This window comes from Peromyscus eremicus, chromosome 22 (genome assembly GCF_949786415.1).
Source record: "Peromyscus eremicus chromosome 22, PerEre_H2_v1, whole genome shotgun sequence".
In the NCBI taxonomy this organism is placed as follows: Eukaryota; Metazoa; Chordata; class Mammalia; order Rodentia; family Cricetidae; genus Peromyscus; species Peromyscus eremicus.
Genome location: NC_081437.1, coordinates 9,996,734 through 10,024,062, shown reverse-complemented (window position 1 = coordinate 10,024,062; position 27,329 = coordinate 9,996,734). Strand labels below are relative to the sequence as shown.

General features: G+C 43.5%; 2 protein-coding genes across 6 annotated transcripts in view; both read left to right on the top strand.

Moving 5' to 3' along the window:
• Plekhh2 (pleckstrin homology, MyTH4 and FERM domain containing H2) overlaps positions 1-2,317 on the top strand; it is a 103,862-nt gene extending 101,545 nt beyond the window's left edge. For all 5 annotated transcript variants that reach the window (XM_059248579.1, XM_059248581.1, XM_059248583.1 and 2 more), the window contains 2 exons: positions 79-213; positions 1,946-2,317. In XM_059248579.1, the coding sequence (XP_059104562.1) occupies positions 79-213; positions 1,946-2,131 (321 nt within the window). In that variant the 3' untranslated portion in view covers positions 2,132-2,317. The remainder of the gene's footprint in view (positions 1-78; positions 214-1,945) is intronic.
• Positions 2,318-10,360: 8,043 nt separating this feature from the next.
• Dync2li1 (dynein cytoplasmic 2 light intermediate chain 1) overlaps positions 10,361-27,329 on the top strand; it is a 36,524-nt gene continuing 19,555 nt past the window's right edge. The window contains exons 1-5 of the mRNA XM_059248433.1: positions 10,361-10,474; positions 12,296-12,413; positions 17,325-17,359; positions 19,476-19,545; positions 23,851-23,939. Coding sequence (XP_059104416.1) covers positions 10,467-10,474; positions 12,296-12,413; positions 17,325-17,359; positions 19,476-19,545; positions 23,851-23,939 — 320 coding nt within the window. The 5' untranslated portion in view covers positions 10,361-10,466. The remainder of the gene's footprint in view (positions 10,475-12,295; positions 12,414-17,324; positions 17,360-19,475; positions 19,546-23,850; positions 23,940-27,329) is intronic.

The window sequence follows — 27,329 nt, the reverse complement described above, 5'->3', positions numbered from 1 at the left end:
CCATAATTAATATGAGCGTTTCCTCATCTTCCTTGAGTGTGGACAACCCGTAACAGTTCCTTTTCCTTTTCTTTGAAGAGGTTAGTGGTCAGCTACGTGTACAAGAGCCTCATGACATTTGGAGGGTGTCAAGATGACTTCATGGTAGTCATTAACACTCATGCAAAAGACAGACCAACAGAGAAGTTACTTTTTGCCATGGCAAAACCCAAGGTAAGTGGAGCCCTTTCCGACAGCTTTTCAACTGGCTGCCCCTCCACGGGGAGACACTTCTTGTACAAAGAGTGGTCCAGATGGAAACGGGCATGACTTAACCCACCCTGAGCTCAGATCCCAGCTTACTTGGTCTGAGTTCTATTTGCTAACGTGGCATGATACTACCTGCTTCTTTTAGCTTAAGAACTAAGTGAAAGCCCAGCATAGTGGGGCACCTCTTTAATCCCAGCACTCAAGAGGCGGAGGCAGGGGGATGTCTGTGAGTTGGAAGCCAGTCTGGTCTACAGAGTGAGTTCCAGAACAGCCAGTGCTACAGAGAGATCCTGTCTCAAAAGAAAGAACTAAGTGAAATTTTCCAATATAGGCCGATTTCTAGTGAGGAGAAGTTTCAAAAGTAGTGGTCATCTGCCAGCATTCAGGACGAGGTATGATCAGGAGGGATGGAGTTCGGGGTAGCCTGGGCTACTTAAGATCCCTGTCTCAAAAGAGTGCGGAGGGTCACGGAGTTATTGTGAGGTGCATCACATGGTCTTATCTACTTGGGTTATTTGTCTTATGGACTTTAAAGAGCAGAGTTTTATAGTTAAGAGTTACTTGTTCCTTTGTTATAATTAACAAACTATATAGTTTCAACATCTCTAAGTTAAGCAACTTTTCAGAAGATTACATTCTAACACGTAATTCAGGTTCCAGGCTGTAGCTCAGTGGTGGAATCCTTGTTTAACATGAATGAGGCCCTGGGGTTCATGGCCCAGTACTGAAAAAAAAAATCTAATTTTAATAAAAAGGATAAGAAATTGCTTTTCCTAAAACTTTCAACTTAAAAAATGTTTTATTATGCCAGGCAGTGGTGGCGCACGCCTTTAATCCCAGCACTTGGGAGGCAGAGCCAGGCGGATCTCTGTGAGCTTGAGGCCAGCCTGGGCTACAGAGTGAGTTCCAGGAAAAGGCGCAAAGCTACACAGAGAAACCTTGTCTCAAAAAACAAAAAAAAAAAAAAAAAAAAAAAGTTTTATTACATTTATTTATGTGACATGTGTATCTCTGTGTGCATGCCACAGCACATATATGGAAGTCAGAGGACAACTTGGGGGAGTCAATTCCCAACTTCCACCACCGTGTGAGTCCTAGGGATCTGAATCTAGGCCCCAGCTCAGCAGCAAGAACCTTTACCCACCCGGCCATTTCTGACTAGTTCTGTGCTTCTAGTGAGAGCAGTTAACCACAGAGTACAAGAGACTGTGGTAGCTTCAGTGTTTTAGCTTTAATAGGATTGAAACGACACACCGAAGTTATTAATGCTGACCGTCACGGTTCCCAGCATCGTCCATAAGCTTGGCTGGGCTTCGAGATTCATTCTTGCTGCTAACTGAAATAACAGGAAAATGTGATGGTGCCAGGCACGCTAAAACTTTATTGTGTGATCTACAACCAGTACTTCTCAACCTTCCTGAGGCTGCGACCCTTTCATACAGTTCTTCATGTTGTGGTGACCCCTCACTCCAAACACATTATTTCCACGCTACTTCATAATCATAATTTTACTATAGTTATGAATCGTAATGAGTATCTGATATGCGACCCCGAAAGGAGTCGCGACCCATAGGTTGAGAATCGCTCATCTAAACAGAAGGGCATGGTGGTAGGCTGGGCAAATGCAACTGAAATCGGCCGTGGACAGTGGAGAGAACGTCTCAAGAGCCTGACAGGATGTTTTTTCTCGTTTCAGATTCTTGAAATCACCCTTCTGATTGCCAGTTACATCAACAACTTCTACCAGCAGAAGGCAGCCCTCCACCACCTCTCTGCCCCAGCACTGCTCTCAGCCAAGTCGCAGGGACCCCACGCCAGGGCCATGGGAAGTCAGCCCCTCCTGTCCAGCAGCAGACCCACCAAAGGCCCCACCTTACTCTGAAAGCTCCTGAGTCTGAACCTTCACTCCTCAGTCATGAAGTGGCTGCATCAGCGACTAACAAGTGTCTTACGCACTGCCAGCCAGCCCGGCGCGCACCCCAGCCCCCCAGACGTTAGCAGTAACGCGTTACTCTCTTAACTGACCCCTAAATATTCAGATAACAATAAAGCGTAACGTGCCAGCATACTCATCGTGTCTTAGACACAGATGCCCACCCCATCTCCCTCCTTGGCCATCAGACTTCGAGCAATAAGGCTTCTCATCTTTTGCTTTTAAATACCCTGGCGATCTTTTGAAAGGGAGAGTCCAAACTCTCATTTGGTAAACCAGCTGACTCTCTGGAAAAACTCACTGCCAAAAATTGTAAGTACTGTAATGAAATGTGCCTTTAGCTAATGAAGCGGTATTTGGAAAAGAGTGAGGTTCAGTGTAACAATCAGCTGTGGGAACATACGCCGGGGGTAAATTCTTAGAGAAAGGAAGTGCAATAAATCTCCTGAGTCTATGAGGCCTTACATGAGGAGACAGGTGGGCGCTAACTAGAGCTCCTCCCTGTAGTATTACAAAGTGTGGACTCTGCGGCCTCTGCAGATCACTGGAGTGTGGTATTTCAAATGAGGGAGTAAGTCCTGGCACTCCTGCCCGTCAGCACAGCATAAGATCACTGGAATAGTGCCCCACGTTTCACTGTGTTTAATGCTAGGTCACCTTGACCTTGCTTTGTTATAAAGAGTACCAAAGATGCTCCTTAAAGCTATACACACAGTCTTTTCTGATTAGAGTTTAAAAGTAAATTCCAGCTGGGCGGTGGTGGTGCACACCTTTAATTCCATCACCCAGGAAGCAGAGGCTGGGGGAATCTCTGTGAGTTCCAGGCCAGCGTGGTGTGCAGAGTAAGTTCCAGGATAGCCATTGGACTACCACAGAGACGACACAGAGAACCCCTGTCTCAAAATAATAATAATAATAATAATAATAATAATAATAATAATAATAATAATAAAAGGTAAATTCCAGAGTAAATTTTAATAGAAAATACTTAGGCCAAAGGAAGTAAATTTTTAGTTGAAATTGTCTTGGGATGTCTGTGTGTGTCAGTTATCCCGTCGCTGTGGCAAATCCTTCACGGAAACAGCCTAAGGGAGACAGGATTATTTTTGCTGTTTGAGAGGGTTCTAAGCAGTTGGAAAGAGCCCCATGGTGTCAGGAGCATGTGACCTACGAAGTTTCTTCAACCTGTGGTGGATAGGAAGCCGAGAGTAAGGCAGCGGAGCAAGCCGGGACAGGTACAACTTCCAAAGCATGTCCCCAGTGGCTCGCTTCCTCGAAGCGCCAACTCTCAACGTTTCTACCACCTTTCAAGCCAGCACTGCCCTCTTGGGGGCCCAGCATCCAACACATCTGGGAACGTTTCATAGTTAAATCGTAACAGCAACAGAAGCGGCCGATACGGTCCAAGCTGTGTCAAAGAAATGGAATGAGTATTCATGGGAAAAAACGAAACTGTGATAAGATAGGAAAATTCTATTATAAAAATGTCTAACTGTAATAGTCATAAACACAAGTCTACCTAATTTTATTTATGTGTAGGATATTTGTATTTATTTTTAGACATATATTTATCAGTGTGTGCCATTATTTTTTAAACCAATTTGAGAAAAATGCTAGCTGCCCGGTTAATTTGTTGGCAGAGCCCTGGTATTTTCCTCTTTGCTGCTTTCTTCCTGTGGCAATGTCCTGTCCTCACACTAAACCTTTTCAAATATGTTTTGCCCTTAGGAGCAAAGTCAAGAAGCAAACACATTGCTCGAGTCATATTGGACTCATTTGGTAGTGACAAAGATATTTTTTACCCGGTAGAAATGGGTTTCCAGTGGCTGTTTACCCTTCCGTCTTTAGAGCCACAACCACTCACCCAATGAACAGATTCCTGGTTTAGAATAAATGATTAACCATTTTGGGGGTGACTCTCAGAGTGTTTTTGACCGGGATAAAGTAGTGTTTTTGAGTGCCCATAAAACCACTTAATAATCATTAGTGGGCGAGCTTTATTCATTCACCATCTGGTGAGCAGTCCCATACGCCCCCATCACGAGATTTCAAAGTAGTGAGTGCTTAGCATAAACCATGGTGCCTTAGACATTATGCTTGTTTTTGACAGAGCAGAAATGAAATATTTTGATGGAAAGAAGTCAATTTTCTGTAACCAATGATGTGAAAATTTTATTTCCTGGGAAATTACTTATCTAGCCATTTTTTTAAAATGCAAGTATATTATTATGATTGGTTACAGGAGAATAATGTTTCATGTTTAATTGCAATATTTCTCACTTATCCTTTTCTTCCCTTTCAATCATAATAAATGATTTGCGAGACCCGTCTTGAACATCACCTTTTGAATAATCTTCCAGAAATACCTGATGTTTTCGTTGTCGAAGCTGAGGTGTGCGGTGGGGGGAGTGGTCGATGTCACCGCCTCGTACATTCAATCTGTCTTCGGTGTGGCTTTGTTTCATTCACATGAAAGAAAGCTGTTTAGACAAGTTGTAATTGTTATACGTGTGCATATGGATACATATAGACTATGTAAAGAGGCAAATAGAAATGTGTGTTTTCCCAATAAACCCCTTTATTTCATTTAAGCGAGTTCAATGGATTATGTTCTAAAAACTAATTTAAGATAATCTGTAACACGCGCCCTAAAAGTCAAATACTGCTATTCCTTACAAATGAGTTTAACTCAATTTACAGGAGACATTAGCCACAACTTACAAAGAGACTCTGTCCCAAAATGCATTTCTTAGTCAATTTTGACTAAGTGCTTTCCATAGAGAAAAACATGACCAGGTTCCTAGAACAATTCACTTTTAACTATTAATTGAACTGCAATATAATCCTGAAGAACTAACCATCATGGTTACCTGTGTTTCTTCAGTAAAGGCTTTTAGTGTCTCCGGAATGCCAGTTTTCCCGTGTGCTGCCTCTCAGCTGCCACAGAATCTGCACTCACTCCGGCCCTCAGCTGATTTCTGTGGGGCTGAGGCTTGGGCAGTAGGGACATGAGGAGACACAGAAGCCCAGAGTGCCCGCAGTTCCCTTTTCCCTAAAAGAAGAAAGCGATTTACAGCCAGAAGAGAAACCTTTTATCCCCCTTGAAACTCCAAATTAAGGCTGGAGGTGGTGGCACATGCCTTTAATCCTAGCACTCAGGAGGCAGAGGCAGGCCAATCACTGAGTTCAAGGCCAGCCTGGTCTATGGAGCGTGTTCCAGGACAGCCAGGGCTATACAGAGAAATCCTGTATTGGAAAACAAAACAAACAAACAAAAAACCTCAAATGAAGCTAAGTTCACACCTAGGTATCAGGGTGACCGGAAATGCTTCCCTATTTTCAGGTGGTATCAAGGTGTTGTAGGTCATTTAACTTAGCAGGTGAGCGCTACAGCAAAACTGATAGGCCAGTGCAGGAAGCTGGCATGGGATGAGGTGCCACTTGCCCCAAACTGTGCCATATTTGCCAAATGTGACTTCACCTACATTGAACATAGTGACGATGCTCCTGGGAGCTGGGGGCTGTCATCCACATTGATGCCATGTTGCCTATTCTACATAAGGTATCTATTGCCCTTATCCAATGGTCTGTCTTACCCATAGTGGCCTGTCTAGATGCTCATTCAAATCCACGATGCCCTCTAAACCTGCTTTTCTTCCTCTGTGCCATCAACACCTCGTTAACAGGATTTTCCATTCATCTGCTACTCTTGCAGTCTAGTAAAGTTACTAGAGCACAGGCTTGGATCGTGGGAAAGCAGAGAAGTTTGGGGTATTCTAACTTCTAAAATTCAACGGGAACCAACTCAGAAAACAATGAGAAAATTCACCCCTCTCATCTTCATTATAAAGATACTAGGATGCCTCAAATAACTAAATGAAGTTATAAGAAAAGGACACAGAGAGGCCTTGGGAAAACCCTGGGGACCTGTACCAGGACTGTCTGTTCATACCACTGGGTCTGCTTCGTGTTCTTGAACTCCATTTAGCAGAACATTTGGTAATTTTCTCCGAAAGGGAATGACCTGCTTTTTCCAATCATAATTTGAAAGATCCCAGGGAGGGACTCTGATTAACCCAATTCATATTTCATGTTTATGCCAAGCCAACTCAGCGTTGGATGAATGCCAAAAGAAACTATGAAAACAAATCTGCATGCTGGAATAATGTGCAGCCAGCAAGCCTTGTTCCGATGCATTTCTAACTGATACATGGAAATACATGCTTAAAAATCCAGATTTTAACCACAGCACAACATTAACCCCAAGAAGAAGAATTGGATGAGAGACATCAAAATGTCTGAATGTTTACTTCTTCTGGGATAAGCATTTCCCCATTGTCTTCTCTCCTGCTTTTCTTTTTTGTCTTTTTTCTTTCTCTCCTCTCTTTTTTTGGCAGGGGGTGGTTTGAGACAGGGTTTCTCTGTGTAGTTTTGGAGCCTGTCCTAGATCTTGTTCTGTAGCCCAGGCTGTCCTCGAACTCACAGAGATCCGCCTGGCTCTGCCTCCCGAGTGCTGGGATTAAAGGTGTGCGCCACCACCGCCCGGCTCTTTTTCTTTTTCTTATGTGCCAGGGACTCAATACTTTCAATACAAGGCTTTTTACATGCTAGGCATGAATTCTAAAACGGAGCCACATCTCCTGTCTCTCTCTCTCTCTCTCTCTCTCTCTCTCTCTCTCTCTCTCTCTCTCTCTCTCTCTCTCTCTCTCTCTCTCTCTCCTCTCTGTTTCTGTCTCTCTCTGTTTCTCTCTCTCTGTCTCTCTGTCTCTCTCTCTGTCTCTCTCTGTCGTCTCTCTCTGTCTCTCTCTCTCTCTTGTATACTATTTTTTTCCCCTGTGACAAACATTGAAAACAAAGGAGAAGGTTAAAAACGCTGTCACTTTCCCGGCTGTTGTTAACAGTCTCCATATGGTCTTTTAGGTTCCCAAAAACTCCTCCACACAGCTGCAAAAAATTATCGCACCGAAACACAGGACCAGTCAGAGCAGTCAGAGCATGCGCACTTTAGAATCTTACGTGCTGCTTACAGCCAGCGCAGCCGGACCCAGACTGCAAGACCCTTCCAAGCAGTCCAGCCTGCCTGCCTGACTTGTGCTTCCACTTCAGCTCCAGGGACACTTACTTACTTTCTTTCTTTCTTTCTTTCTTTCTTTCTTTCTTTCTTTCTTTCTTTCTTTCTTTCTTTCTTTCTTTTTCTTTCTTTCTTTTTCTTTTTTTTTTTTTTTTTTTTTTGGTCTTTCAAGACAGGGTTTCTCCTCTGTGTGTAGTTTTGGTACCTCTCCTGGATCTCACTCTGTAGCCCAGGCTGGCCTCGAACTCACAGAGATCCGCCTGCCTCTGCCTCCCGAGTGCTGGGATCAAAGGCATGCGCTGCCACCACCCGGCCTCCATGGGCACTTTCTATGCTTCCAGACAGTTCACAACTCTCCAAACAGTTTCCACATGTGCCTGTAGCCTGCTGAGCTGCAGCCCATATCATGCAAGAGGCAGTATAAAACCTGTTCCTCTGTCCCTACCAACTTTGAAATCCTTGAGCCTTCTTGAAGTGATGCAGAAGGGGGCTCAAATCATCTTGTCTTGTTTTGCTTTCTGTTATTGTGATAAAGACCATGACCAAAAGCCACTTGGGGAGGAAAGGGTTTATTTGAATATGTCCGAATCACTGTCCATTACTGATGGAAGTCAGGGCAGGAACTCAAGTATGGCAGAAACCTGAGGCAGGAAATGAAGCAGAGACCACGGAGGAATGTTGCTTACTGCCTTGCTCTCCATGGCTTGCTCAGTTTACTTTTTTTTTGTTGTTGTTGTTGCTTGTTTTTTGAGAGAGGGTTTCTCTGTGTAGTTTTGGTGCCTGTCCTGGATCTCACTCTGTAGACCAGGCTGGCCTAGAACTCACAGAGATCCGCCTGCCTCTGACTCCCAAGTGCTGGGATTAAAGGTGTGCGCCACCACCTCCCGGCAATTTACTTTCTTATACTGCTGAGTACCACCTGCCCATGGATGGCACTACCCATGGTGGGTTCTATCCTCTCACATCAATCATTAATAAAGAAAATGCTCCCCCACAGACCCCTCTAATGTGTTAATCTGATGAAGACAATCTTTCAGCTAAGGTTCCCTCCTTACAAATGGTTCTAGCTTTTGTCAAGTTGCTAAGAATCTAACCAGTACACTTTGTGACTGTGGTGGTTTAAGTAAGAGATCTCTTCCACAGTCTTGGGCATTTAAACGGTTGGTGCCCAGTAGGCAAGGAGCGCTGTTTGGAAAGGTTTAGGAGGTGCAGCCTTGGTGAAGGAAAAATGACTCTGAGGCTTGGAGAGTTTAAAGACTCCCACCACGTCTAGTTCGCGCTCTGCTTTGTGCTTTTGGTGTAAGGTGTGAGCTCTTAGCTTTCTGTTCCCACTGCTGCCCCAGTTGCTTGTTGCCATGCTTTTTCCTGCTGTTATGGACTCTAACCCTCTGGGACTATAAGCCAAAGCAAACTCATTCTTCTGTAAGTTGCCTTGGTCATGGTGTTTTATCCTAAAAGAAAAATAACGCACTTAAGAACAGGAAGGTCAAGTATGAATCCTCCGGAGAAATAAAGGAGGAAAAGAGAACTCAGTCACCCATCAGGTCAACTGAATCCACCTTGAGTTAATGCTGGTGATCAGGGTCTGGACAGATCACCCCAGATCTTCCAGGCCACCGGACTCCCTCCTCCAACCACCAATCCTGGTTATCCAAAACAAAGTCTTGAAGTACTAGTGGTGATGTGCCCGGTACGCATTAGCACTTACTAAAACCTGACACTGTTGTTATCAATACCCATCTGGCTTTCTAAACCACACACAGGGACGCTAAGCCCCAGAACCCAAGTCATTACAATGATGGTAGTTTACAAGCCACAGGCTGGCTAGCACCAGAATGTACAAGCCAATTCAGTGAGGGATTTACCATTTTCTTGGAAACCATCCTTCCTCCACTGGATCACTTTCGGTTTACCCCCTTCTCATGGTGCAACTGTGGCCTTTTCTAGTTCCACAATGCACCGCACTGTTGAGCAGATTTTGCTCCCAAAGACTTTATCTGAAATGAAGGCTCGTTTCTTTTACCAACATCTTGCTTCATTTCCAGGAATATGCTCCTTACGTCTCTTCACTCAAATCTGTCAACAGGGCTGAGGGTGTGTAACTCAGGTAAAGCACTGGCCTGGCTTGCAGGAGGCCTTGAGTTTAATCTTCTGCATACTAGGAACTGAATCTAGGTCCATCTTACTTCAAATCCCATGTTCTTAAACACCACGCCACAGAAACTGAGCCCAAAGGCAGAGATTTGGAGAGAATTTCCTTCAAATATTCAGGGGTCTTAGGCCTGGATCTATTCAACATTCAGAACAGGTCAAATACCAAACCTGCCATGAATGTTTCGACAAGTTCTTCAGGCATGGGTATTTCTGTACCTCTTCTCCAATAGCTTGCTTACCTTAAATTATGATTATAATTATCTGTGTATGTCTGTTTTAAAGGCTGAGCTCTTATCTCATTTCTTACTCTGTAGTACAGGGCTTTGTATATGGAAATAGTCTATACACTTTTTGTGGGGATTCCTGTAAACAAGGGTGCCTATAAAGAGCTCCCAAAGTTCAAACAAATATAGTCCACCTTCATAAAGTAAATTAATTATGTAGGAGAAGCACACGTTTCATTGACTTATAAATAGTGTACTGTTTCCTAAAACATTGTACAGCCAAACGTTCAGAAAGCTGGGGGGAAAGTTGCACGCCTTGTTTTGATTTTAATTACTGAATTTGTTTTCTTCTATTATTAGATGATTATGATTATTATTATTATATAATTATTAATTATTGAATAACAGTTTAACATTGTTTCAGCTTCTATTCCCAAATCATGGCGATGTGGCGGGGGAGGGGAGTTAAAGATGAGAGAGCAGAGGCTCCTGACCTACAGTCGGCACTCAGTAGAAATAAAAACAAAACAAAACAAAACCCCAAAAACCTTCAAGTCCTAACCTGATTCCAGACGCACAAGGACGCTCACCATACCCTCCCTCTGGCATCCTAGGGGTTGATGCTGAAAAGTGAGACGCAAACAGAATATCGAGAACTACATTTCCCATGAGGCATCTCCTCGGCACGCAATCCCCCACCCACCCCCCGCCACGACGTCGCTGCCTTGACAACCGAGGAGCCTGCGTTCTCTGGCCCAACTAGGAGCTTCCTGGCCTCCGGGGTCAGGGCTGTTTCCCACGCGGAGCCCAGGACATCTGGGGCTGCACAGCCACCATGCCCAGGTATTGCTGCACCGGCCCGCGGGCCGCTCACGACCCTCCCTCTTTCCCACCTGGACATAGAAGGGGCACGGAAGGGTGGCGCGGAGGTACCCAGCCCTGGCGCTGTGGGTGGGAGACTGTGGGTTTGGGCGGCCACAGAACCGCGCCAAGGCTCCCAGCTCCCCCGACAGGCCTGGAGCTTGAGGATTCTGTCACAAACAAGTGCAAAAGTCAGCGACTGGGAAAAATCATCAACTCCATCCATTCGCTGATTGCATAGACGTTTCTTGAGTGCCACTTGCCCTGGCAGGCTGGAGGGTAGGCGGTGGTGAACCTGACCACAAAGCCTCCTACCCAGGGCTCCCTGCCTCACAGTGCAGGACTTCTCTACTTCAGATAAGGAAAGTGCAGCGCCTCCTTGAAGGAGGGTTGGAGGTATTGATGGCTTGTGAAATACATTTGAACTCTTCATCTCTACAAGGTCCCTTTAAAGTATCTGAACCTCCAAATGGCCTAAAAGGAAGCCGGGGAGAGGCCAGGGATCTTTCGCCCCATTCTGGATCAGAGGCATGAACTGCGGTTGAGTTTGTGAAGTTCAGGACTGGATGCTTTGCATCACATTCTCATTGGTTAACGAAGTGAAGCTATGGATACAGTGTTTTGTTTTTGTTTTTGTTTTGTTTTGTTTTCTTTGTGGAGGCATGGCCGATGGAAGAACCCTTTCCTTTTACTGAGTACTTGAGAAACACAATCACATTTTGAAGGGATGGTGTGTAAACAGAGCAAGCAGATGGAGACAGAGTTCCTGCGGCCTGGGCTATGAAATAAAAGCTCAGTGCAACATTTTCGGGGTTTCTGTTTTGACTTTGTTTTCCTGTTTTGACATCATTAAAACATTCCCGTTTTGTTTGGAGGTTCTGGGAATTGAACCCACAGACTCATGCATGTTAGGCAGGCACGTTACCACTTAACTATATCGTCAGCCCTGTTTCGGGTTCTTGTCTAGTAATAATTATAGGCCATCAATGGCTTCTGTAGTTTAAAAGGCCAGCGCCTAAAACAAAATGAACAGGGACTTGGTAACAATTATTATGACCCTGAAAGCAGATCCTCCTCCTCCTCTTCCTCCTCCTCCTCCTCCTCCTCCTCCTCTTCCTCTTCCTCCTCCTCCTCCTCCTCTTTCTTTCTTCTTTTTTAATTGGTACTCCAGAGATGAAGAAACAGATTTGAGCCTGAGGATTAGCCCAGAGGTTTGCATGTTTTAGTTCCTCAACAAATATTTGCTTAGGACTGGAAAGGTGGCTCAGTGGATCAAGTAAGTGCTTGATGTTCAAGCCTGAGGACCAGAGGTTGATAAAAAGCAAGGGGCAGAATAGGTGCCTGGAAACTCGGGACTTTGGGGAGGGGTTGAAGACAGGAGGGCCGCTGGAACTTCCTGGCCAGCTGGTCTACCCAAGAAGGGCAATAGGAATGCATGCACGCATTCTCTCTGCTCTGGACTGTGGGCGTGACTAGCTGTGGCACACTCCTGCTGCCCTGAGTTACCTGCTGGCCACCATGACTCCTGGAACTGTGAGGCAGAAAAAGCCTTGCTTTGTAGGCGCATTTGATCACAGTGGTGGAAGGGAAGCTAGGCTAGTCTGCTTATCCGTTTCAGTTTGCTTCACGACCCATTTCCAGGTGAAGGGTGCTAGAGAGATGCTTCAGGGTTTTACCTGGTTATTGACTCCCTGGAAATCGTATTTTATAAACCTGACGGAAATAAAGTTTCTCTGCTGGAAATGACCATTGCTAAGGAGCCCTTCTATTTCTCCGGCTTTTGTTTGTCTCTGTCTCGTGCAGTGACACTCTCTGGGAAGTCGCAAAGGCTGAAGTAGAGAAGAAGACAAGCCAGGGCAGTGAAGGGAACGGGGCCGAGATCGGAGAAAAATCGGTCTTCTTCCTTGGCAGTAAAAATGGGGTAAGACTTTAATATTCTCCGGTTATTGAAATAACTTAGCCGTCATCGACAAATTTTAGTTTAATACTTTGGTAAAATTTACAGGTTTTCAACTCTGATCAAGTGTTCACTCTGAATTAGCATAAATTAGGAAGGGCTTGCCACTGACCTAGGAAAAGTTATAACTGTGAATAAAATGTTAGAAAGACCCTTAACTATTTTTATTTCATAATTTGAAGTATGCGGGGCTAGAGAGATGGCTCAGCGGTTTAAGAGCACTGGCCAGTCTTCCAGAGGAACCAGGTTCAATTCCTGGCACCCACATGGTGCCTGTAACTCTAGTTCCAGGGGATCTGACACCTTCACACACACATACATGCAGGCAGAACATGAACACACGTGAAATAAAAATAAATAATTTTTTTTAAAAAAAGATAATTTGAAGTATGCAGGTCTTCTTTTTGACTACATGTAAAGGCCAGGATCCATTTAACATGTCTGAGTCAGTCCCTGAGTCAGTAAGTCAGCATCCTAACAACAGTCACACCGTGGATTCAGTGACGTCACTTTTAGGAATCTCTATGAAGGGATAATTGAATTGTGTTAATGATGCTTATCAAAGACTTAGTTTGTTTCGGAAAATGTGGGGGAAATGAGGTGGTAGTGCCCATTCTCTGTAAGGTCACTTAACTAAGTGTACTGAAAATGTGGGTTGTGGCCACACAGCAAGAACAGATGCTTCATGTCCACCACAGAATTCCTGTGTGCAAGGCAGGACTGCTAAGTGTCACTGTCCACGAAAGATCAAGGCTTGTGAGCTGCCAGATGCTGGAATCCATGTAGCATCATGCTCTGTGCTATTTGGAGTTCGCGTTACTATTCGTTCTCCGTAAGGGCACTGGAAAATAGGAAGCTTCCAGAAATGAAGTTCTGAAGCAGTGAGGCTATGTGTTCAGTGGGCAGCCTGCGTACACCTCATTGAGTCTCAGTATTTCCTCAGAATACCTCCAGAATAATGGATAGCCTCGTTTGGGGTTTTTATCTTCACTATTATTAAAAATCATATTTATTGGCATAAATAATTACATAACAAGAAAAAAGTCAGGGCTGGAGAGATAGCTCAACAGTTTAGAGCACTGACTGCTCTTCCAGAGGACCTGGGTTTGAGTCCCAGCACCCAATAACGGCTCTCAACTGGCTGTTACTCCAGTCCCAAGGGATCAGAAACCCTCTCTGGCCTCCTCAGGCACCAGGGCATGCACATTGTGCACAGACCTACACATAGGTGAAACAGCCATAAACATACAAATAAATAAATGAAAGTAAAATCAAGTTTAAACGAAAAAAGTTAGGAGTTTTGGAAGAAAATAATGTGAATTGAAATAAGCTAGATATAAATTTATAAATAATTTGATCTTTTATATTAATGTGCAAAGATAAATAATTTATGGACACTAAATGTTTAATCATTGTATTTCATTTTATTATTAACTTCTGTACTTTCCAATGTTTTCTTATCAGCTCCCTTCCTGCACTTTTTAATTTGGATCTGAATTTAATTCTTTAGCATAGAAATTTCATGGGCTAGGGCAGTGTCTCAGTTGGTAGGGTGCCTGGTCTGAATTCAGGTACCCAGCATCCATGTAGAAGCTAGGATGTGTCTATGGGCTGGGTAGAGCAGAGATAGGTAGGTCCCTGAAGCTTGGCCAGCCCAGTCCTGTTCATGAGCTCCAGGTCCAGTGAGAGACTCAAAAAACAAGGTTCATCTGGGTGGCGGTGGCACACAACTTTAATCCCAGCTCTCGGGAGGCAGAGCCAGACAGATCTCTGTGAGTTCGAGGCCAGCCTGGTCTACAGAGGAAGATCCAGGACAGGCACCAAAACTACACAGAGAAACCTTGTCTCGAAAAACCAAAAAAAAAAAAAAAAAAAAAAAAGAAACAAACAAGGTACAGAGTGATTGAGTGAAACACCTGACCTTCACACACCCATGCACATACAAACACATGCATGACACATGAATAAAATTGTCATAGGTATTATTTATGTTTACAGTTTTTAACCCAGTATACTATATGAACATGGGTTTGCCATTGGGAATAGGGTAATTTTCTTTCTTTTTAGTATTTTTTTCATCTAAAAAATGTTTTTTGGAGACTGTCTCACTACATGTAGCCTAGGCTAGCCTTGAACATGCTTTAACTTCCCAAGGTCTGGAATTGCTATACCAGAAAGGAGAGTGGTTTTCATATTGGGTCTAATACGTCAACAGTTTCCTGTTAGAGATAGACACATTACACACATATTTAATGACTGGTGCTAGTCTTGTGGACCAGATAAATTGTTGTTACATCATATATTCTGAATAAAGAGTATCCCTGAAGGGCTTTTGCAAATGCTGCTGACTCTAGCCAGGCATGCTCACTCCCACACTAAACACCCACTCACCTGTCTCTATTCATCCCTCCAGGTAACTATTGTTCTTGACTTCTTTATACTGTGACAGCCTGTTTTGGTTCAGAGTTTGATGTTTGTGAAATCACTCTTTTTTGTGGTAGCAGTAAGTGGCCTGTATAACCCAGTGTTTGTTCATTTCTACTACCATAAATTTCAACCAGATTTTCTCTTGAAGACTTAGGAGCACCTGAAGAAGCCAGAACGTTTACAGGTAGTGTTCTGTGAATAAATGCCTGGTTCTGGAATTGATTCAGAGCATTAATTGACTTTGAAGGATAAAGAGAAGAAATCAGTGCTTCTCTTGTTCAACTAATAGTGTTCACCCTTTCTCCTTGGGTGCTCCTTGTTCTCCTTCCTGCCTCATATTCCTCCACACAGTGGCTGTCTGTTGACATATCCCGTGCACCAGCTGCCCTGGGCACTGTAGCAGCAGGAGTCAAGGGCACCGTCCCTCCTGTGAAGGGACATGGCGGTAGTGCTCATACAACATCACGGCAATGCCATGAGACAGACACCGTGGTGAAAACCAAGAGGGACACAGCGCAGCCAGAGATGGAGAGACCCTGAGAGCCTCCGTGTTGACTTCTTTCTTCTACTGTGATCAAATCCCTAACAGGAACGGCTTAACGGAGGGAAGATTTCCTCCTTTTGGCTCCTGTGTCAGAGTTCAGTCATCATGGTTGGAGGGTACAGTAGAGCAAAGCTGTTCATGTCATGGCGGCCAGGAAGTAGAGCAAAGCAATACAGGAAGGACCGAAGGAGCACTTGAACACTCCCAGGGTCTACTTCGCCAGCTAGGCCCTGACTCCTGCTTGTCATGACCTCTTAATGATGCCATTGTGTTAGGCATCCATCAAGAGATTAATCCATCCAGTAGGTCAAGGCCCTCAAGATGCAGTCATTTCCACAGAACTCTTCAGTTGGTAACCAAGCACCCAATACTCGAGGCTAGGAGGAATATATTGTATTCAAGCCATATCAGCATCTATGAGATGGGGGCTATTGCTTGAAGAGCAAGGAATAGTGAAGAAAACACATCAGTTCGGATGCAGGGGGTCGTGCGTGTCCTGAGGATCCAGAGCAATGGGTGGAAGTAGGAAAGAATGAAGTAGATCACTGTTGCCATGATGGAGAGTAAGGTGATGCTGTCCTGAGGAGCATGGGATGTCTAATTTTCCCCATCACTCCTGTGCAGGGACTTGGGGGTTGTGGGGAGAGGTGGTTGAGCTTCTCTAGAACAGGTGTTTGCAGATGAGGAACCCTAGGGTGGCATTTATTTGCAAGGATGATTGTGGAGATAAACTGCTGGCTTTTGGATGGAAAAAGAGGGTGTTGAAGGTAGGAAAGGCCCGGCAGAGAACATATGTGCATAAAGGAAGCAGGAAAAGGCATTTCAAAACTGACCTCTTATCATGTAAATGTATTCCTACATTGCCATACCTAATAACTGTATATTCCTTGTGTGGCTTGCCTTATCAATTTGTTTGGTCTATCCAGGTTTCTGTGTTAAGTGTTTTATGACACCAGCCATCCTTCAGCAGTTCGTGTTGTCTTATAGTATTCCAGTAACCTAGTTATAAAGAGTTCATTCAGTCTGACTGCACATAGAACCCGGAGTGAATGATTACCATCTTTTTGGTTTAAAAAAAAATGTAGCCTTTTAGATAGAGATAGACAGCTGATAGATGATAGATAGAGAGATAGATAGATGAGAGAGAGAGAGAGAGAGAGAGAGAGAGAGAGAGAGAGAGAGAGAGAGAGAGAGTAAAATATTCTGTCTTTTTGGCAACATAGGGTTTTCCAAGCTCTTCCTTGCGGCCCAGAGACTTCCTGCAGGAGGCTGCCCCGCCATGCCTTCCACATCCTTCTTTGCAAGGAGTCATTCAGTCATCTTCACTGAACCCGTCTCTGGGTAGGATGTGGGTTAAGTGTCGTGTAGTGGCTAGAGCCTTGATTTCTTGACTCCTAAGAAGGAAGTTGGGATGAATACATCCTCTAGAATTGAAAGAAAGTACTTCAGCAGAGTGCCGAGGTGTCGGCTTTGAGCCTCTCTACAGCAGCACATCTTTTATTTGTGTCTTATCTTTTCCCTTTGTTTCCACTTGAACAGTTGGGAGGGAAACATTTTAGAATACACCAATCAGCCTAGCCGGTAATTAGTGTTGCTGAGTAGAGAGAAAGTTGGAGACAGCCGTCAGGTGACCACTAAGGTGAGCTGTGATTAGCTAAGATTTGTCATCTGTGGGACTTCATAATTACACTAATAGCAGTGTAGTTACATTGTGATGGAAAGTTGACAGTTCACTTTTCCACTTATCAAACTTTCAGGTAATTCTGAAAGTTCCTAGTTTTTAGTTTCCAGGTAATTTATCACTCAAACGATTAAAAAAGCTATTTTGGGCTACAGTCACGAACACTAATAAAATTTTACATGTAGGTGACATTAACACAATATTCTCTCTTTTTAATTTCTAGGGAAAGACTACTATTATTCTAAGGTGTCTTGACAGGTAAGTGTTATGTCAACCTTTATTAGACAGCATTCATGCCTATTCCAGCTACAACAGAGCAAGTTAGCCCCAAAAGGTATGGAAGGAGAATAATTTTGAGATTCAAAATATTTAATTCTCAATCTTGATTACAACCTTTAAAGATATTCTCAATCTTGAATACAACCTTTAAGAGCACCTTTAAAGATAAGACTAAGAAAAACCAAAAAAATGTGGGGTTGATACTAGATTTCCTGTTTGAAGGAGAAATGTTACCATAATTACCCAGCCTCTAATGGTGCTGATGTTGTTCTGGGCTATCTTGCTTTGGTATTTTAATTCTAATCTATGCCTGTATGACTGTAACAGATGGTTTTTATAATAAATCATCCAATGTAACATTAGTTTAAGATAAAGTGTTATAAACTGCAACAGTGAATTAAAATTGTTCATTTCAGCTCTCTGGTAGTAGACCCAGGTAGAGGATAATTTTTCAAATTGTGGGTTAACTGTGTTAGACATTTTATCTTCGGGGAAGCATCTTGCTTCCTAAAAGAGTTATATCTTTAAGGAAATATATTCAAATAGTATTTGGTATATATCTTGGGAATTGATATCTGCCAAAATAAAGTTCAAAATATTCAACACATAGAAATATACAAATCACAAGTTTTAAACTTGTGGTTTTTGTTCTTTAAGTTAAAACTAAATACAATATTATTCAGCCTCGAAAAGGAAAGAAATCCAGCACTGAACAGCACTTGCTGCTCTTGCAGAGAACCCAGGGTTGGTTCCTGGCACCCACATGGCGGCTCACAGCTGTCTGTGACTCCAAGGGATCCAGCTCCTGGCTTTCACAGGCACCTGACATGTTCATGGTGCCCATACATGCCTGCAGGCCCACACTCATCCACATAAAATAAGTAAATCTTTAATTTATAAAAAAGGAAATAAATTCTGTCATATTCTACAACGTAGGTGAACTTGGAGATATGATGCTAAGTGAAATGAGCTAGTCACAAAATAGACAAACTGTCCCCTTCCTTTTGTATGAGGTACTCAGAGCAGTTAGTCCCACAGAAGCTGAACGGAGAGGGGCAGTGGCCAGGGGGTGGGCAGAAGGGACATGGGAAGTCGCTTAGTGCATATGGAGTTGTGGTTTTACCCATTGAGAAGTCATGAGGATTGATTGCCCAGCAATGTGAATGAATATACTTCGTACTATGAACTGCACACTTTTTTTTTTCCCAGAGCTGAGGACCGAACCCAGGGCCTTGTGCTTGCTAGGCAAGCGCTCTACCACTAAGCTAAATCTCCAACCCTGAACTGCACACTTAAAATGGTTATACCAGTAAAATTTACTGAATGTATTTCTTACCACATTAAAAATGAATGTATATCATATAGTTGCTTACTAAATAATTTAAACTTGCATGAATAATTCATAATCATTTGAATATTTTCCAAGTTGTTTGTTGGTTTTATGCCTTTGTTCATATAATTTTTTTTTCAACTTTCATATTTGGGCTGAGATTTGAAACAAAAAACTTCATAAAAGTCTTCCCTTGATGTCCTTACTAGTTGACAGGAATTAGGTTTTCAGCTCTCACATCGAGGCTGAGCAAACAAGTCAGCATTTCCCCACGGCCTGGATTCAGAGAGCTGGTGACCCAGCATGGCCCTTGATGCTGCCAGCCTGCTACTTCCCACCCTGCAGGGGTACCTTACTATTTAGGCCTCATTATTCACTGCTGCACCTGCCACTAAAATCTCTGAGATGGTGTTGAAGGGTTTATTTGGGTCTTGTGGAATAACGTCATTTTAACTTTACCTCAGTGCTGGTATTCAAGGTAGCCTCCTTACTAATAAAGTGTTTAAGAGGCCGGGCGGTGGTGGCGCACGCCTTTAATCCCAGCACTCGGGAGGCAGAGCCAGGCGGATCTCTGTGAGTTCGAGGCCAGCTTGGGCTACCAAGTGAGTTCCAGGAAAGGCGCAAAGCTACACAGAGAAACCCTGTCTCGAAAAACCAAAAAAAAAAAAAAAAAAGTGTTTAAGAGGATGTAAAAATGGCAGGACTATAGCATAAGAAACCAGTTCTGCCATCATGATAATAAATAATTCTGCCTTTGTTGTATAGGGATGAGCCAGCAAAGCCAACCTTAGCTTTGGAATATACATATGGAAGAAGAACGAAGGGGCATAACACAGTGAGTTCTTTTTAAAGCCGTGTCTCATGCCTTCGATGGGAAGCCTTAATGCTGAGATGGCTCTGTGTTATCTACACACAGTAAACATACCAATGATGCATGTCATAGACGTGTGCTGTTAAATGTCACGTGAGGATCCACTGATGTGAAGCTCGCCAAATCTGTGAAAACATTTTCGCTTTCTCTGTTGTATCCTAAAGTGTTGAAAAGGTTGATTTGCAACTTTTGTATTTATGCTTTTTTTGTGTGTGTGTTTTTGAGACAAGGTTTCTCTGTGTAGCCCTGGCTGTCCTGGAACTCACTCTGTAGACCAGGCTGGCCTCAAACTCACTGAGATCTGTCTGGCTCTGCCTCCAAAAGTGCTGGGATTAAAGGCACGCACCACGTGGTTTTTTGTTTTAAGATCTTATGTATCTCAGGCTGGCCTGAAACTCATTTTGTATTCCAGATTTGCAATATCATAGCCTTCTGGGTATTGTTGGAATGAAAAGCATGTGACACCAGCCCGGCATAAGATTTCTTTGTAACTTAATGGTATAAGGTTCTTTGCCTACTTATAATAATTCTATAGATGAGACTTTTTCTATCTTTCAAATGAAAATAGCATTATTACTGTCTCTCCATTTTTGTAATTTTTAATTCTTTTTTAGATTTGTCGTTCAATATATTTTGAACATTCCCGCTCCACCAAGTCCTCCCTATCCTTTCTACCTCTCTACTCACCGCCTTTATATTCTTCTCTCTCAAAAGGGGGTGGGGAATCCAAGCAAACAAAGCAAAGGAAAGAAGAAAAAAACACCAAATAATAACGAGAAAAGGCACACAGGAAAAGCATGGGATCATTTTGTATCTGTCAACGGGTTACTCCTGAACATGAGGCCTGCCTTCGAGTGTGGTTGATAATACTCAATTTTCCCTACTGGAGAAAACTGATTTCCCCTCCCCTAGCAGCTATCAATTCCAAATAGTTTCTTGGTCAGGAACTTGGTGCCTGCTTCCCCTTCTCCATGCTGGGATTTTATCTAGACTAGTCCTTGTGCGTTCTATCACAGTCTCTGTGAGTTTATATGTGTGTATCAGCCCTGTTGTGTATGGAAGATGTTATTTCCATGGGGTCATTCTGACTCTTAACCATCTTTCCCCCTCCCCCGCCTCGCCCTTCCACAAAGATCCCTGACCCTTGACAGGAGGGATTTGATCTATTTAGGGCTGAGTGCCCCAAGGTCTCTCACTGTCTGCACGTTGTCCAGCTGTGGGTCTCTGTGTTAATCACCATCTCCTGCCAGAAGAAGCTTCTCTGATGAGATTTGAGCAATGCACTGATACTCGGGCATAGCAATATGTCATTAGGAGTCATTTTATTGCTATGTTCATTTAGAAGAATAGTAGGTTCTCCTCTAAGCCCATGACCTCTCTAGTCTCAGGTTCTTGGCCTCATTAACAGTGTCATATGGGGTTCCATCACATGGAATGGGCCTTAAATCCAATCAAAAAGTGCTTGGTTGCTCCAATAACCTTGGTACCAGTTTTGCACCAGTCTATCTTACAGGCAGGTCACTGTTGCAGAGTTTGTAGCTGGGTGATGTTAATGATTTCTCTTCTCCTCTGGTGGCATGCAAAGTACCTCCCAACACTGTGAATGCTAATCAGTAGACATGGAGTTGATAGTTGTGTGGGAGCTCAACTTCTCCATGTCTGATGACATAAGTAAGTGGTGTCTTTGGCAATAGGGCCTTTCCATCCATCCAGTAAACAATAGCATTGGCAATAGCCTTTGATGCTTGAGAGGTGTTGGGGAGGTCATGGGACCCCTTTGGCCAACACCTCAACAAAAAGTAACCCTTTCCAGGCATTGGAGGTTTTACTCGGTCACATATGATCTCTAGTGGAATTTGCCTCCTACACACACACAGACACACAGACACACAGACACACAGACACACACACACACACACACACACACACACACACACACTATATGGTAACTCCAATGTGTTTCTCTTTAACTATGTGTTTGCATGTGTATCTTCATGTGGGTTATTTGCACGAGTCAGGTGCCCACAGAAACCGGAAGAGGGCATTGGGTGCCTAGAGCTGGAGTGATAGGCAGTTGAGGGCTGCCTGATGCTGTTGCTGGGAACAACTGGGTTCTCTGCAGAGCAACAAGCACTGTTAATCACTAAGCCCTCTCTCCAGCACCCTGGTGGTTCTGTTTCATTTCAAAGACAGGTTCTTCTTATATCTGGCACTCTCTGTTCACTCCTGAATGGCCTTGAACTCACAATCCTCCTGCCTTAAACCTCCTGGGGGCTGGTATTACAGGTGTGAATGAATCACCATATCCATTTTAGGAGTTACTTTTGATTTCTCTAAAAATCTTCTAAAAATAGGGGCTTGAACTGTGGAATGTTTGGGAAAATATACTGTTCAAAATCTAAATTGCTAGTGTTTTTTAAAAAATATAGCATTGGGAATGTAGCTCAGTGTTAGAGGATTCGACTAGCATTCTTTAGTCCCTGAGTTCAGTCCATAGCATTTTAGGAGGGGAAAAAAAAAATCTAAACATCGATAGTACTGTTGGAGACCACAGGCCTAGAGGCTAATCCTGTTCTCACCTGTTTTAGTGTCTGTTCAGAAACTGTTTAGCATAGAGTAGTAAACTGGTGGGACAGAAATTCCTAAGTGGAATTGCTTTTGGAAATCTCATACCAAAAGGGGGTCATTTCTTAAACTTAGGTGTGTGGAAGAATGGTCTAGAACAGAAGGTCCTACTATTCCCACACAGAGGCACATTTGTGTAGAAATGATCTAGTTCAAATGTTTGCTCATTAGACCGTGTACTAAAGAATTGTGTGGCCAAGCATGATAGCACATACCCATGGTCCTGGGTACTCAGGAAGTGGAAGCACGTGGATCTTTGTGAGTTCAAAGTCAGCCGCGTCTGTGTAGCAAGTTCCAGTCCAGCCAGGACTGCATAGTGAGACCCTGTCTCAAAAAAGAAGAGAGAGAGAGAGAGAGAGAGAGAGAGAGAGAGAGAGAGAGAGAGAGAGAGAGAGAGAGAGAGAGAGAGAATTCTATGACAGATACAAATGTGTCAGGAACTGAAACTGCCTATTATTGCTTCCTGGATCCACCAATGAAAGTCGGTTATTAAAACTGAGAAATTAAAAAGCAAAGAAAACATACTGAGATGCAGAAGAGTTTCGTTTTTATGATTCACATGGTGTATAGTGTGAGTTAGCCTTTTTATGGGAAACTTGAAGGAGCCTCAGAAGCTTGACTTTCGAGAAGGGCTGTAAAAGCCCCCTTTGTCACATTGTGAAGCCAGAAAGATTTTCCAGTGAAACGTGATTCATTCCACAAACATTAGTGATTCAAGTATCAACAACAGGAAAGTGATTTTAGAGATTCTAAGAATTTGTCCCCTAAAAGGAAAATAGTCTATGTTCATCTAAAACTTGCTTGACTACCATCTGCCCGTTCTAGTTCATGAGAGCAGGTACGTGAGAACCCACGTGACTGGTTGTCACCTGCTTTTCCTCTAACTGGGCCTTGGCACGGGGATTTTCTGTATTTACTCCCAAAGTTTCACACTTTGTCGGGTTAAAGGCTTCGTTATGAGTTCTAGATGGAAGCACTCTGTCAGCTCCCTGTACAGACAAAGACACCTGAGCATCAGCCCAAAAGTTGACAGCGGGAGAAAGGCCCCATCGAGCAGTCCGGGCGCTGCTCTCAGTCAGACTGTTCCAAACCACACGGCTGCCTGGCCCTGTCAGGCCCCTTAGCTACAGGGTTCTCCCAACTGAAGAGCATGGCTAGCCTTATCCCAGTCTCCTGCCCATGCTTGTCATTACCAATGGCAACGTGTCACGTTCCTCGGGCCTAGACTGTATCTGCTGTGTCCCCGTTTCTCAGGTCTTACCTGTACAACTTGTTCATTTGCGAGCATCTGTATTTCTAAATCATAATGTTCTGTTCTACTGCTTTATGTTTATCTAGAATCCCAAATGTGTTAAACTGATTAATTATGCTTCAATTTTACTTAAGTATCTATTTCATGTGCTATTAATATTTATAAAGTTGGGAGGAGAAAACATTTATTCCTGATGGCTCACCTTTGTTCATAGAATGCATTTGATGCATTTCAAGGTATGGAATAAAGGAAGGCAAAAGTGTCAAGTAAAAAGAAAGGATCAGTCAAGGGGTGAATATTTTGTATCTATAATTATTGCTGATAGATGCTAATATAAAAACCACTCAAAAGTTTGAAATTGAATATTTTTTAAACCCTCTATTTTCTTTCAGCCAAAAGACATTGCTCACTTTTGGGAGCTGGGTGGAGGAACCTCCTTATTGGACCTAATAAGCATACCAATCACGTGTGATTCGTTGAGGTGAGTGGAAGTTCACAGGCCTTCCGTGGATGCATGCACACAGGCTTTCCCAAGTCAACATTTTGGAGACAGTTTTCTGTCGTCTGGAGGTTTTCAGCCCCTCCTTTCTATGTGCTTAGAGCATTGCGTCCAGAGAAGTCTTGAGAGACCCAGGGTTCTGGCTAAGGCCGAGTGAGATCCATTCCTGCCAGCAACATACTTTACAAGCCTGCTAGCAGGGAAAAAATGTCAAATAATATTTGGGTGATGAATTCATTTTCAAAACTAAATATGAAAAGCATAATTCTTTCCACTCTTAGTGGAAGTTAACTCGGCTCTGGGATCTGTCTTCATCTGGCCGGGGTCAGTCTCCCATGGAATTTAATGCACAGTAATATCATTGAGCTTCGTCCAAAGCAAGACTGTTGGAGAGGAGAGATCTCTCTACTGTCTTTTTCGTTTGTTTGTTTGTTTGTCTTGTTTTGATTTTGGAGACAAGGTTTCTTTGTGTATCCCTGGCTGTCCTGGAACTCACTCTGTAGACCAGGCTGGCCTCGAACTCAGAGATCTGCCTGCCTCTGCCTGTTGAGTGCTGGGACCAAAGGTGTGGCCACCACTGCCTGGCTTTTTGTTGTTATTGTCTCTACTGGCTTTTAAGAACCAAAACCAAGGGGTCCACCCCAAATCCACAGACACTCCCACACATTGGCCATGTCAGATGTGGAAACTTGTGACCTTTCTGAGTTACTGGGAACTGATCTTAGCCAAGAAAAACAATTAAATATGAAGTATCTTTCTTGTCCGTGATTAATCCAAACCATCGCTGTTGCTGAGCCAAATTCAAGGACCAGGTATCATTTGTTACATTTCAAGCATGCGGAGCCTTAGAGATGGGTGTCTTCTTTCCAAGACAATTGCTTTGCCAGAGCTGGCTGGATACAGGTCAGGCTGGCTTAATTTATCCAGTGATTTCTTTTTAGTAAAATGTAACTTATTCTCTTTTATTTTGAGACAGGGTCTGGCAGTGTAGCCCCAGGTAGCTTCAAACTCACAGAGGTCCACCCAGCTTTGCCTTCCGAGTCCTGGGATTAAAAGCAAGCATGAACTATTATTTCTCTCTCTCTCTCTCTCTTTCTCTCTCTCTCTCTCTCTCTCTCTCTCTCTCTCTCTCTCTCTCTGTGTGTGTGTGTGTGTGTGTGTGTGTGTGTGTGTGTGTGTGTGTGCCTACACGTGTTCATATGTATGTGCCTGTGAGTACAAGGAAGCCAAAGGTCACTATGGGATGTCTTCTTAATTATCCTTCACTTTATTTAATACTTTTGAGATAGGATCTCTTGCTGAACCTGGAGCTCATCCATAGTAGCTGGGTTAGCCAGTGAGCCTCAGAGACTCTCCTGTCTGTGCCTTCCCAGCACTGGGATTGCAGGTGCATGCCCTGGGCACAGGATTTAAATGGGTGCTGGGGATCTGAACTTCCGGTCCTCAGGCTTTCTTGGTATGCACCTCACCAACTGAGCCATCTGCCCAGACACAAAAGTGACTGTGCTTACACAGGACACTTGATATGAAGAGTACCTAGAGTCATAGGTGGAGACCTGGGTCTTCCAGCCTTCTGTAGACAACTCTACAGTGCCATTAGGTTTTGTTTTATTTTTTCCTTTTATTGAAAATAGACTTTTTTCTCATAGAGTATACTCCAATTAGGGTTTCCCTTTGTCTACCCCCCTCACTTCCTCCCTACCTTCCCCTCCATATAGATTCACCCCTTTTCTGTTCCTTAGTAGAAAATAAACAGGCTTCTAAGGAATAGTAATTAAAAAATAGTAATAATACAAAACAAAAACCAACACATCAGAATAGGACATCACAAACAAACAGAAGGAAAGAGTTCAAGAAAAGACATAAGAAACAGATAGAGACACAGAGAGCCACTCAGGAATCCCATAAAAACACAAAACTGGAAGCCATAATATGTACACAAATTAGGGTAAAAAGGGAGACACACACACACACACACACACACACACACATATGCAGGCACGCACGTGCACACACACACACACCGCGCACAAAATAAATTAAAAATATCTCAAGAGATTAAATAAATCAATAAATAAATAGAAGCTCTGACATGGCATCATGAGACAGAACCTCCAAAGATGTCGTTCTCTTTGTTTTCTCTTGGCCGTCTACTGCTGCATGTGTAGTCTACCCTTAAAAGTAGTTTGTTTCTCCAGTGAGATTCTGTGTTTGTCAGCATTCTCTAGAGGGACAGACGGATAGAATGAATCTATATGTAGAGAGAAAGGTGATTTATTCAAATGGCGTACAGGCTGTGGAAGAAGTAGGCTGTAATGCCAGTGAAGGACTGGACTTGCCAGCAAGAGCTAGAGCAAGCAGACAAAGAGAGAGCTACTTCCTTCTTCCATGTCCTTTATCCAGGCTGCCAGCAGAAGGTACAGCCAGATTAAAGGTGGATCCTCCCACCTCAAAAGATCTGGACCAAAAGTGGGTCTTCCCACTTCAAATGATTTACTTAATTAAGACAAAAATCTCTCACAAGTATATCCAGCCACTTGATTTTAGATAATTCCAGTTATATTCAAATTGACAACCAAGAACAGCAATTGTAGACTCCCTTAGAGAAAATTCAACTTTCATTTACAAGTGGTTATCAATTGGAGATAGATTCTGGGTTAGGGATGGGGGGATGTGTCCACTTCTTTCAGCTCTAGGATCCCATCTGGTGCAGACCATTGCAGACCCTGTGCATGCTGCCTCAGTCTCTGAGTTCCTGTGTGTGCAGATCTTGTTGATTTAGAGGGCCTTGTTTCCTTGGTGTCCTCCATCCCCTCTGGCTCTTACACTTTCTGCCTCCTCTTCTGCAGGGTTCCCTGAGCCTTGAGGGGAGGGATTTGATGGAGACATCCTGTTTAGGGATGAGTGTTCCAAGGTCTCTCACTCTGTGCATAATATCTGGCTGTGGGTCTCAGTATTTGTTCCCATCTGCTGCAGGAGGAAGCTTCTCTGATGATGGCTGAGCAAGGCCCTGATCTATGATACGAGTGTAGCTGAATGTCATTAGGAGTCATTTTTATTGCTGCTTCCTTTTAGTACAACAGTAGTATTTGGTTTTATCATGGTCCTTGGGCTAGGATAGTCTGATGTTCTTGGTCACGCAAGCAGTGTCAGGTGTGAGTTTCATCCCCTGAAGTGGCCTTCAGTCAAGTCAGATGTGGTTGGTGACTCCCACAAGCTTTGAGCCACCATTGCCCTCGCACGTCTTACAGTCAGGACAGCATTGTAGGTAGAAGGGTCTGTAGCTGAGTTGATGTTTACCTTTCTCCTTTGATAGTGTGCACAGTACCTTCCTGTACCAAAGATGCTAGCCCATAGGGGTGAAGGCTCTAT